This window comes from Gorilla gorilla, chromosome 9 (genome assembly GCF_029281585.2).
Source record: "Gorilla gorilla gorilla isolate KB3781 chromosome 9, NHGRI_mGorGor1-v2.1_pri, whole genome shotgun sequence".
Taxonomy (NCBI): Eukaryota; Metazoa; Chordata; class Mammalia; order Primates; family Hominidae; genus Gorilla; species Gorilla gorilla.
The window spans coordinates 7,930,720-7,943,406 of NC_073233.2; the positions used below are offsets into that span (position 1 = coordinate 7,930,720).

At 57.1% G+C, this 12,687-nt stretch overlaps 1 protein-coding gene across 4 annotated transcripts in view; it reads right to left on the reverse strand.

Annotated features, from left to right (window-relative positions):
* Positions 1-12,687, reverse strand: part of MOB2 (MOB kinase activator 2) — a 70,319-nt gene that overhangs the window by 11,810 nt on the left and 45,822 nt on the right. The window contains exon 1 of one of the 4 annotated variants that reach the window (XM_055356638.2): positions 5,295-5,645. The exons of 2 other annotated variants lie outside the window; for them this stretch is intronic. In XM_055356638.2, the coding sequence (XP_055212613.1) occupies positions 5,295-5,404 (110 nt within the window). In that variant the 5' untranslated portion in view covers positions 5,405-5,645. Of the gene's footprint in view, positions 1-1,580; positions 1,701-5,294; positions 5,646-12,687 lie in introns of those variants that run through there. One more of the 4 variants, XM_063710870.1, reaches the window with a different exon arrangement.

A 12,687-nucleotide genomic window follows, 5' to 3' on the forward strand; every position in this document is an offset into this window, starting at 1 on the left:
GGGAAGAAGGGCTGGCGCTCCCACTTGCCACAAGGGCCCCTGCACGGAGGGCATCCTCACCCCTCACCACGTCCTCCAACCAGGGAGGGGCCCAGGGTTTAGGGCCCCCAGCGCCCACCTTCCAGTTTTCCAGTGCTCTTGGAAGGAAAGGAGAAGCAAACCCTCTCACTCCTGGCTTCTTTTGAGTTGGCTAGCCTGTCCCTGCCCCTGCCGCTGGTGGCCCCGGTGAAAACATACCACAGGCCTTGTGCAGGGCACCTGCCTTCCTGGCCAGCCTGAGAGCACGGGGCCCCTGGCATCAGGCGGCAGCCTGGCCTGCAGCTCCAGTGTCCCTGTTGTCCCCCAGGCCTGGGGAGGCCACAGGGTGATGAGGATGGGGGCCAAAGGTCTTTATGGCAACCTGACCCTGTCCTTATTTTTTTCCTTTCTTGTTTTGAAAAGTTGCTAATGGTTTACTTAAGAGAAAGAGAAAGGAAAAATGCTCCCTGAATGCCAGGGAAATGTTTCCCTTTCAGCTTCTCACAGCAAATCTTCGCCTTAAAAGGAGACCAGCGCAGGCCTCTGGGGGCAGTGCTGGGAGTAGCCAGAGCCAGGCAGGGAGCAGGGGCAGGAGCAGGGGCAGGGGCAGGGGCAGGGGCAGGGGTAGGGCCCCTGGGCCCTGGCACTCCCACTCTGCCATCTCTCCAGAGCATAGGGCTTGGGGTCTGAGGAAGAGGAAGCACAGGTGTGGATGGGCCACATGCAGCACAGGCACTTGGGGTCCTCACAGTACAGGGGTGGGACAGACAGGGTGAGCTTCCGTGTAACCTGCAGCCCCTCGCCCCAGCACAGCGAGGCACCCAGACTCCACACCAGCCTCTGCCAGGCCATACCCAGCGTGTCCACCACAGGGAAGGCTCTCCCCATGACGCTGGGCCTGGCCCTGACCACCGGCAGGTGGGCCTGCACCTCCCTGCCCTGTGCTCTCACAGCACAGCACACCACACCCCACCCGGGCAGCTACAGCCTGGGCTCGGCCTTCCCATTTGGAGGGGTGGGTTGCAGTGGGGGCCCAGGCTGCCAAGCGGGCTACAAGCCATCTCCCTGCTCTGTGTCTTAGGAGCTGTGTCAACTGGCAAGCTCCAGGTGGCAGTTACCTGGTGGTCGGTCACGCAGGACTGCCAGCAGGAGCAGCTGTCAGTGCGCTCACTCTCAGGGTGTGCCCCAGGGCCCGCTCAGGGAGGCTGCCCTACTGACAGTTCTTGCCCCCTTGCCAGCCTTCCAGGCCGGGGCTACCTTCCACCTCCGGTCCTCAGAGACGGCTGGGCAGGGGCAGAACCTGGAGACCTGGCTTCCCTCTCCCAGGCTCTGGCTGTGGTCAGGAGGTGGTGAGCAGCCGCCACTCCGGCACTGGCGCCTCAGCCTCCCTGCCTCTTCCCATCCACACCTGCTCTCCTAGAACACAGAAGAAAAGTACGCACGAGGCCCTCCAGGCTGGGCCTCCCCAAGCTGCTCCCCCAGTTTCACCCTGTCCCCAGCACCCAGGGCTGGCCAGGCCCCGGAGCTTGGTGCACTGTGAGACAAGCCTCCTGCAAGCCTACCTTCTTTGGACCCGGTCACTCATTCCCGTGGGGCAGGTGGACAGGCACTGGCCCAAAGGTAGTAGGACCAAGGGGACGCGCAGGACATGGCCTCTGCTCCAGGAACGGCTGTGTGGGCACCAACAGAGGGACTTCCATGGGAAAGCCCCGAACGCCTGGCAGCACCCACGTCTCCCTGACCTCAAGTGCCCTCCTTCCCAGAAGGGCAGGCTCTCAGCGAAGGCCCAGGCCTGGGCAGGAAGCAGTCACTCTGAGGCAGCCCATTGCTCGGTCCAAGCCAGCGGCAGCTGCCGAGGAGGCCTCAGAGCACACGACACCTCCATGGCACTCTTCTTGTCCTTAGTCATTCTCGGCTTTGCCCAGTGGAGAAAACACCTCTGCGGCGCCCCCTGCAGGCTCACAGGCTCTGAAACAGGCTCTGCGCCGTCCAGGCCCAGAGGTCTGCCCAGTCACTGCCTCAGTGGCCCAGCTGCCCCTCAACCCAGGGAAGTGCCAAGGCCCTGCGCCCTGCTCCCAGCTCCCCCTGTGCTGCTGGCTAGGAGCCCCGGGGCACAGAAAGACCAAGTCCTTGGATGTGGAGGGAGGACTGTGGGAGCAGGCCCCAGCCGCAGGCAGGACAGAGATGGCGCTGAAGGGACCGGGGAGTGGACCCCGGACCTCAGCCCACCCACAGGGCTTCCGTGACCACTTGGAAGAAGCAGAAAGGCAGATGCTGTGTGCACAGCCCCCAGAACAAAGTCCCTCACACTATTCCAACAGGTGGGCTCTGAGCCTGGGTCCTGCCTGGCAGGCACCATGCACTTGGGAGGGGCCGGGCCAGATGGAACCACCTCCCTCCTGCCTCCCACACACTCACCAGCCTTACCTCCCTCCTCCCTGCTCTAGATGCCCTGTCCTGCCCGCCACAGGGGTCTGCACCCTGTTTGTGGGCACCAGCTGCTGCTCTGCCAACTTGCCCATCTTACACCAGGCCTAGCAAACTTCTCCTGGTCCTTTAAGAGCCTGTCAAGTGCCACCCTCCCCATTCTCACCAGTGGTACCCATGACGTGCCAGTCGGCCTCCTTGGCACCCAGCACGTAACCGATCCCTACTGGGAAGTGAGGCAATCCCTGCTGGACACAAATTTGGTGGGCAAGGGAAGGGGCACAGGGAGGCATCAGAGCTGCTGGGCTCCCGTGAAAACGCAGACAACCACACAGTCAACACACAGGGGGCCTCACCCTGCCCACAGCAGGTGCACACTGCTTCACAGGCAGGGGGAGCTGGGGAGTGGGCTGGGAGCCGCCCACTCCTCATCCGCCCTGAGGGACGAGGACAGCACAACCGAGTGCCCTGCACCTGTGCCACGAGTGTCAACTTCATTATTACAGGGATGGAATCCTGGCCAGGCCCCATGGCCCACAGGAATGGGGTGCTCCAGGCTCAGAGACCCCCCACTCGCCCAGAGCACGCTTGCTATGAAGTCGAGCCTGTAGACCCTGAGGTGAGTGGGCAGCAGCAGGAGGTGGCCCTCTTCTGGCACTTCCCACCACAGGTCAACGCCAAGGGGTGTGGCAGGCACGAGGGGCCCAGAAATGAAAGTCCCCAAGCCCAGGCCTGGAAAATACGGTGACCAGGCAGCGTGTGGGGTGCAGGAGAGAGAAAGGCCCGCAGGCACCGCCTCTGAGGAGGGCATGGTCCTTGGACCCCACTCAGCCATCTGCACCGGGCCCCTCATGCTCCTTGGTTCGGGTGAATGTCAGTGCTGGTTGGTCCACCCAGAGCCTGAAAGTCAAGGCTCCCAGTGACCCCTTCCCTGAAGACCTGGCCAGGCAGAGCCCCCAGTAGCCACCCGGTACAGAGCCCCGGTCTCAGCACACCTTGCTGCCCAGGGTGCACACCACAGGCACCTCCTGTCACCCCAACATGCAGGGAGGGCACCACATGCTAGGGTGCTTGGCGCCACCCCCACCCCTACATTTCTGATGTGGCCTTCTGGGTATTGTGGGGGGCCTGAAAACTGCATTTCTAACACCGTGTTCTAACCCGAGTTCTCCCTGGGTGCTGATCCCACTTCTGTCACACAGCCTCAGGGTGAGGGGTGGGAAGGCCCCCGGAGCCCCTGTCCATCTCTCAGCACAGCCTGCACTGCCCACAGGCTTCAGCCAGCTGGAAGCTGTGGAGTGTGGCTTCTTCTCTTCTGAGTTTAATTGTCTGCCCCCCCAAACAGGTCAGGAGCCCCAGACAAAGCGAGCTTTCACCAGCCTACTGTGCCCTCTGCAGAGGCCCATTGAGAAGGAAAAAGCCAAGACGGCACAAGGAACGCCCGCAGACATCCCAGACCAAACGTCCAAACAGGCAGGTGCTGCTGCTGTCCTAGAACCTCAGCCCCACATGGCCGCCATGCTCCACTGCGCCTCGGCCCCTCCATGCGTCCAGCTCCCAGCCAAGGTGGCTTCCTCATCGCTTCCTTTGAAACCTTCCTGAGCCCCAGGGAAGGGACTCCGTCTGTCTTCCTTAGGGCCTGGCTGGGCTCCAGGCCTGCCTCTGTGTCTCCTGTGGAGCTGCCTTCGGCATTTGGCCTCAGACACACAAGCACACGCTGGCACAGGCACACACACACACACGCGCCAGTCCCCTCACACCACTGATGTCAGGCACCATTCCTGATTTGAACTCACGAGTACTGCCAACTTGCCCACACGTTTCCAAAACCTCACGGTTTCACCTTAAGATAGGACATCCTAGGCAGGGTCACCGGCCGGCACCCTTGTGTCTACTTGTGGAGCCCTCCCTGTTGAATGCACAGGTGATCGGGAGACAGTGAAGGAGCCTATGAAGAGAAAGATGGAGCCGGGTGCCCAGGGACAGGCAGAGGCACAGAGATGCACACGGGTGCCGCAGCCCCCGGCTTGGAGGGCACGTCCAGCAGGCCACGCTCGCCTCACACCCCCACCAGGCAACCCCACCCGGGAGGACACGCTCACTGCTGCAGCTGGCTGTGCCTGCCCCACTCCCCTGGCCCCTCATGCCCACACACGGGTGCACACTCCCACACACATGGGCGCACACTCCCACACACGCCCCTGCACACACCAGGCTGAGTGGTGTGGGCAGGGAGGCACCCCTGCAGCAGGTCAGAGAAAGTACAGGTGAGAAAAGTGTCAAAAATGGATTTTCCGGCAACATCCCTATGGCAGCCAGCACAAAAATAGGCACCCGGGAGCCCCATGCCACTTCTCTGGACAAGGCCACACAAGGACAGACTCCGGGTCACCTCTGCCTGGGTGGCTGAAGCCCCTGCCCAGGGCACAAACAGCCGCAGGCTGGGACAAAGACAGGCACACCTGCTGGCGGCTGAGGAACCACACCCTGTGGGCTGCGGGAGGACAAGGCAGGCTCCTGTGCTGGCAAGGTGGGGTCAACCCTGAAGGTCGAGGACATCAAGACCCGCTCCTCTCCCACAGAGCAACAGGAAGTGCAGGCAGCTAAGGAAAGCCCCACTGGGCAGGGCTCCAGAGCAAACCCGCCAGGCTGGCCCAGGACTGCACGGCCGCCTCTGCCCTGGACAGCTTGCGTGTGGCCCAGCACAGCTCGCTGCACAGCCGCCGGCCACATTGGGAGGGCAGCCACGGACACAGTCCACCGCCTCCCCACCCTGACCTCCTGGGGGCAAGAACAGGGCAGACAGATGTGCTACACACCCCTCCCCCAGCCAGGCCGGCAGGTGTTACCTGAGCACTTTGCTGACAGCCTGAAGCACCATTTTGCAGCAGAGTCCACTTTGCGGGGACTGGCCGGGCAGGGCTTGGTCTTCAGGGAGACTGCAGTGGTCTCCCAGCATGATGTGGGCGACGGGGAGGTGGGGAGGAGAAGCGGGGCGGGGTGCCGGCTGGCCAGTACTCGCAAATGCCTGCTGCCGGGCCCTCCAGCCTCTCGGCCCTCCACCCTCACTCCCTGGCCAATGGGACGCCTGGCAGAGACAAACAGCTGCTCCCTTTCCAGAGGCAAGGGCCAGCCAAGGCTGGTTAAATAAGGGAGCATCTGAATCGGCCTTTTCAAAGTGGCTTGGCTGTCAGAAGAGGTGGTGGGGGTGGGACCAGAAGGGAGGGGACAGGGCCGTCCTTGGCCTGCAAGAAGGATCCATCAGAAAGGTCCTGGGGTCCACCTCAAGGTCGTCTGGTGCCAAGCCCCCGGGAAAGGCCTTTTCAACACAGGCAGCAGCTCTGCTGACGAGCTCCAGGTCGATGGCACTCCCCTCTCCCTTCTCCAGCCCAGCCTAGCCCAGTCAGTGCTCGGGCTGGGGACAGACGGACACACAGATAGGCCACCCTGCCCTGCAGTGTGTACACAGCTGGAGGCACTCAAAGTGGCTTTCCTGCTGGATGGCCCTGGAGAGAGAAGGGGCCGACCAGCTTCTGCGGTGCCTGGATGGTGCTGGGCTGAGGCTGCTGCCAGCCAGGACTACAGGGCACCCAGCCCAACAGAAATGCCCAGAGCAGCTCCCCATGGGGGCGCACAGAGCGGCACGGCCCTGGCCTTCCTTCTGGCTGGTCTGCACACAGGAGACCACCACATCCCGAAAATGCAAACACCTGAGAGGGCAATGCTCTCTCCTCATCCTGAGTCAGCGTGCACCCCACTGGCAGTGACAGCCCCCTGACAACAAGGGGTCATCAGGAGCATCCCCCACCCGCATGGGAGCCATACTTCCTGTGCTTCCTGCCAATCAAGAGACCCCAGCATCTCCAGCCACTGCCCCTCAGAAGCTGTCCCAGCACCTCTGTCGGTGTGAAGCCCTGTAGGAGTCAGGACACAGCCCGAGGTACCAGCTGCTGCGGGGAGCACAGAGCCATCAGGAAAGCAGCCAGGGCAGGCTCACCCCCATCAATACCAGCCCCCATGGGAGTTGTAGTGTCTGGACTGCACGCACACACACAGCCTGGGCGCACGGGGAGACAGCACACCAACCCAGCACAGACACACTCTCCAGGAGCCACAGCAGAGGATGGCCCCAGGCCAGCCCCCGCCTCCCTAAGCAGCAGCAGCAGCAGCAGCAGGCCCAACAGGCTGCAGTTTCATTTTCCCCACTAGGCCAGTCCCTAAGCCACGCTCTGAGCAGTGCGTAACTGGTCTCTACAGAACAAACAGCCCGGTGAGGATCAGGACGTCCATGCGCCCACGGGCCTTCCTCTGCCTTGGCAAGGCCGTCCCACAGCCCTGTGGTGCCACACGCACCCAGCCACTGTGCTCACGGCTGCCGGTCTGCCCTCGGGGGCTCCATCAACAGCAGGGACACAGGTTCTGGCAGGTCACCCAAGTGGCAAAGGGAGCCACAGGAAGAGCGGGCTCCAGGCCTGGGGAGGCCCCCGTGAGTAGCAGGGCTGGGACCAGGAGGTGCATGACGCAGACCTGCCCACTCTCGGGAGGCATGGCCTGGACAGAGGAGGCCGCGCAGAGGCCCATGACAGGGAGAATGAGCTGCTGGGCGTTGGAGGGCAGAGCATAAAGGAAGCTGGGGATGGTGAAGGCTTCGGGCACAAGAAGCCAGGCAACCAGGCAAGGCAGTGGTGAGGGTGGCACGGGGGCAGGGGAACAGTCAGGACAAGGTGCCGGGTAGGGTGGGGGGAGCACGCCAAGCGTGCCCAGTGGGTCTGTTCCAGGCAAGGCAGTGGTGAGGGTGGCACGGGGGCGGGGGAACAGTCAAGACAAGGTGCCCGGTAGGGTGGGGGACCACGCCAAGCGTGCCCAGTGGGTCTGGTCAGCACACGGCAGCTCTGTGGCTTATGCCACTGTCCCGAGAGGGCTGGGCTGGCGCCAGAGGAACGTCCACATTCATCTGTGTTTGTTCACTGGGGGACACGTGCAGGGAGCAGGTATTCCTATTGATCAAAACTTAGGGAGTGGGGCAGGAGTGGGGGAGGGTGAGGGGCAGCTGGAACCCACAGACACTGAGCTACAGACACCGCACTGGGAAGAGGAGCAGACCCAGAGCAGGCTCTGCAGACTCCACGGGGAGCTGCCACAGAGGCCCGCAGGCCAGTGACGGGTGCCAGTGTGGCCTGGCCCCGCCACCCCAGAAAAGGAAGAGCAAAAGCACCTTCCGGGCACAGCCAGGGCCAGGAGCTGGCCAGGAACAGAGAGCACAGGAGCGGGGCAGAGGCACCACGCGGGGGGAGCAGTCGCAACCAAGGCGGGACGGGGCAGAGGGCACGGGCCATGTGTCTGTGTCAGAGGTTATTTTACCTTTACTAAGCTTTTAGTTTTAGAAAAGTGTTAGATTTACAAAGAACTGCAAACACAGAATCCCCATGGCCCCACACTCACTCTTCCTATTGCTAACCCTTACACTAGGATGGTCTGTTTGTTAACAATGAACAAATCCACGTTGACGCAGCAAGGTCCAAACTTGACTCAGACGTCTGGATCCATCCACTGCTCTCCTCACGACGAGGCTGGGCTGTGGGTGTGGGTAGGAAGAGCACAGAGGGAAATGTCCCTCTCGTCGCCCCGTGCCCACGGCCTGTCCTGTCAGCACGGCTCATCGTGGGAGGTGCTCCCGATCTCCTGGCTGAGGCTGTGACTGCCAGGCCTCCCCACGCAAAGACACTCTCGTCTTCCCCGTCCCGCACCGCGCTCTCGAACGAAGCTGCTGCACGCAGCCCACACTGAAGGGGCGGGCACCACCCCTTACCACCCTGACGGAGGAGTAGCTATGGGAATTACTGGAAGTTCGGCACCAGAGAGCGGCCTCTTCTTGGTCACTCACTTATATATTCAGCCATTTGTTTATATTGGGATGAAGTCCTGGCTATTGAGGCTGCACTCCGAGCTAGAACACAACACTACTTTGTTTTGTGAATCACACTGTCCGTCCTTGGCCCTGGGGAGCTCCTGCCATCAGCTGCTGGGTCCCCTGACACACCCCCATCAACAGACTTTTCATTTTGGGGCATGTCCTGACTTCCTGGCACTGCAGGGTGCTCCAGGCTCCTCCTGCATTCCCTGCCCCAGACCGGGAATCAGCCCCTTCTCCAAGGAGCCCTGGTTCTTTTCATTAGAAAATATTAAAAACTGGCCAGGCAGCTGGGCGTGGTGGCTCACGCCTGTAATCCCAGCACTTTGGGAGGCCAAGATGGGCGGATCACAAGGTCAGGAGATCGAGACCATCCAAGCTAACACAGTGAAACTCTGTCTCTACTAAAAATACAAAAAAATCAGCCAGGCGTGGTGGCGGGCACCTGTAGTCCCAGCTACTCGGGAGGCTGAGGCAGGAGAATGGCGTGAACCCGGGAGGCGGAGCTTGCAGTGAGCTGAGATCACGCCACTGCACTCCAGCCTAGACGACAGAGCGAGACTCCGTCTCAAAAAAAAAAAACTGGCCAGGCATGGTGGCTCATGCCTGTAATCCCAGTATTTTGGGAGGCCAAGAAGGGACCATCACTTGAGCCCAAGAGTTTGAGACCAGCCTGGGCAATAAAGGGAGACCCCATCTCTACAAAAAATGTAAAAATTAGCCAGGCGTAGTGGTGTGTGTCTGTGTTCCCAGCTACATGGAGGCTGAGGCAGGAGGATCACTTGAGCCCAGGAGATTGAGGCTGCCGTGACCCATAATCACACCACTGCACTCCAGCCTGGGTGACGGAGCGAGACCCTGCCTCAAAAAAGTAATGAATGAATTCAAAACTGAGACCTGGTCAGGCACGTTGATTCACATCTGGAATCTCAAGAGCACTTTGAGAGGCCCAGGTAAGTGAATCGCTTGAGGCCAGGAGTTTCAGATCAGCCTGGGCAACACAGCAAGACCCCCATTTCTAAAACAATTTTTTTTTAAATTATCTGGGCATAGTGGCATGTGCCTGTGGTTTCAACAACTGAGGAGCTGAAGTGAGAGGATCACTTGAGCCCAGGAGGTTGGTGGCTGCAGTGAACCATGACTATACCACCTCACTCCAGCCTGGGTCTACACAAACGAGAAACAAAAACACTAAGATCAGAGCACTGGGTGGGCTCGTTGCTAGTGGGTGTCACTGCTTCCAGGCCCGCTCAGCTGGAAGAACACGGAGGCACGTGTATACACACATGCACTCATACGCCTCAATCTCCACCTACATGTAGACATTTGTATCTATATTAAGCTAAGCAGCGGTTCCCCTGAGGTCTCCAGCCCACTCCTGCAGCCATCACTGCCTGGACCACACTGGCCCATCCACTTGCTCGTCTGTAGCCTCCCCTCCAACAAGGAGACTCCTGGAGAGCTTTGTGTTTTTAATCACTTTGTGAAAACAACAGAAGAAGGAGCTCAAAAGCTACGGAAGCAGCAAAGCAATGCCCCCGGCACCCTCACAAAGGCACAGGGAAAGTGGGATCACTTAAAAGCAAGCAGGAAAGTTTCACGGTTGAGTCCGATGAAAATCAAGAAGAATAGAGGAGAGTAACACTCTCCCACTGACAATTAAAACATCCCAGAAAGACACACACATAACACAGACGAAGTCACACAACACAGACGAAGACACACAACACAGACAAAGACATACACATAACACAGGCAGAGACACACAACACAGACGAAGACACACAACACAGACGAAGACATACACATAACACAGGCAGAGACACACAACACAGACGAAGACACACAACACAGACGAAGACATACATATAACACAGGCAGAGACACACAACACAGGCAGAGACACACAACACAGACAAAGACACACAACACAGACGAAGATACACAAGACAGCCGAAGACACACACATAACACAGGTGAAGACACACAACACAGACGAAGACACACACATAACACAGGTGAAGACACACAACACAGGTGAAGACATAAAACACAGATGAAGACGCACAACAGACGAAGACACACACATAACACATATGAAGACACACAGATGAAGACACACAACACAGACGAAGACACACAACACAGACGAAGACACACAACACAGATGAAGACACAGAACAAAGATGAAGACACACAACAAAGATGAAGACACAACACAGATGAAGACTACAACCCAATAAGACAATCAGGGAAACAATGCAATTTAAGAAAATATTTGAGGCCAGGCGCAGTGGCTCATGCCTGTAATCCCAGCACTTTGGGAGGCTGAGGCAGGCGGATCACCTGAGGTCAGGAGTTCAAGACCAGCCTGGCCAACAAGGTGAAACTCTGTCTCTACTAAAAATACAAAAATTAGCTGGGCGTGGTGGCAGGCTATTGTAATCCCAGCTACTTGGGAGGCTGAGGCCGAAGAATCGCTTGAACCCAGGAGGTGGAGGTTGCAGTGAGCCGAGATTGCGCCATTGCGCTCCAGCCTGGGGGAGAAGAGCGAGACTTTGTCTCAAAAAAGAAAAGAAAAAGAAAGAAAAGAAAAAGAAAATATTTGAAAAAAGAGGCAAAATAAGAATCAGGAATGAGAGGATAAACCATTTTTGAAATGAAGTCTAAATTAGAAAGAATACAAAAACCACCATGATGTCCAAGTAGAAGATGGGAAGGAAGAATTTCTTAAAATAATAAAGGAAAGAAGAGATTTCTGCTTCCACTCATGACAGAGTAACTGACACTGGACCTCACCTCCACTGTCAACAACTACAAACTGGGTAGAATATATGAAGCGCTTGGCTTCAGACCCAGGATACCGCCGTGCAGGACGGTGGCCCCTGCGCACAGGTGATGACTGGGAGCCTCCCGGGCTGCAGGTGGGGATGGTGAAACCACATGGGGCCTGCAGTCTGGAGAAGCTGAGGTGGCAGGGATGGAAGTCTCAAGCTGCTGAGCTGTTGAAATTTGCAGGATGAGGAGGCAGTCAGGACAGAGCTGCACAGAGAAGGGACTCTAAAAACATCAACAGGGATCCAAGGAAGCCTCTGGACAAATAGCTGAGGGTGTCAGAGAGAACATCTGCAAGACCTGGCAGAGAACAGCTCTGGGAAGCGTGAGGAAGAGAGGTTCTGGAGGCCACACGGGGCAGGAGACAGACGTGTTCCCACACCCAGACTGGAGACACCTTGGGCGAATGGATTTAACAGAGATTCCACAATGGCTGTGCCATGGGGACTGGGCTACAATAGCCCAGAGTGAGGGGTTCTCTGGACCTGGCATAATAAAGCTTAAAAACAAGCCTCAAACGGACCCTAGCTAACCAACAGCAAATTAACTGCCTGCCAGAACAAACCACACTACTCTTTAAGGGAGGAAAACATAACTGAGACTTTCAACAACATTGCTACCACAATACCTAGTGTACAAAAAAATTACTAGACAGGTGAAGCAGTAAAATGTTAACTCATAACCAGGAAAAATAAGTCAACAGAAACAGGCCTAGAGATAACAAAGATAATGAAAGTAACAAACAAAGACTTTAAAAGAATGAAATAAATATATTCAACGGTTTATTTATTTATTTAGACAGTGTCCTCTATTGCCCGGGCTGGAGTGCAGTGGCGCAATCTCGGCTCACTGCAACCTCCGTCTCCCAAGTGACTCTCCTGCCTCAGCCTCCAGAGCAGCTGGGATTACAGGCAAACGCCACCAAGCCCAGCTAATTTTTGTATTTTTGTAGAGATGAGGTTTCACCATGTTGGCTACGCTGGTCTCAAACTCCTCACCTAAAGTAATCTGTCCGCCTTGGCCTCCCAAAAGTGCTGGGATTACTGGCATGAGCCATTGTGCCCGGCCAATATATCCAAAGATTTAGAGGAAAGGTTGGACATAATCAACAAAGCAATTAGGGCTCTGAAAAAATCGGAAACTCCACAAAATAATAAACAAAAATTCCCGGAACTGAAGAATACATCAAAAATGAAATTTTTGAGATGAAATGAACATCAGATTAAACGGTGCTAAAGAGAAGATTACAATAAAAACATCACTTATAAAAACGTGTAGAATGCAGCTAAAGCCAAGCTGAGGAAGAAATTTATAAATGTTCATATTAGGAGAGAAGGCTTAAAATGAGTGATTCATACATCCACCTTCAGAAGCCAGAAAAAGGAAGTGCATATTAAATGCAAAGTGGAAGGAAATAACAGAAATCTATGAAATGAAAAATAAATAATGAAGAATTAAACACAAAGTTAGCCTCGAAAACTTAAAAGAAAAAGAAA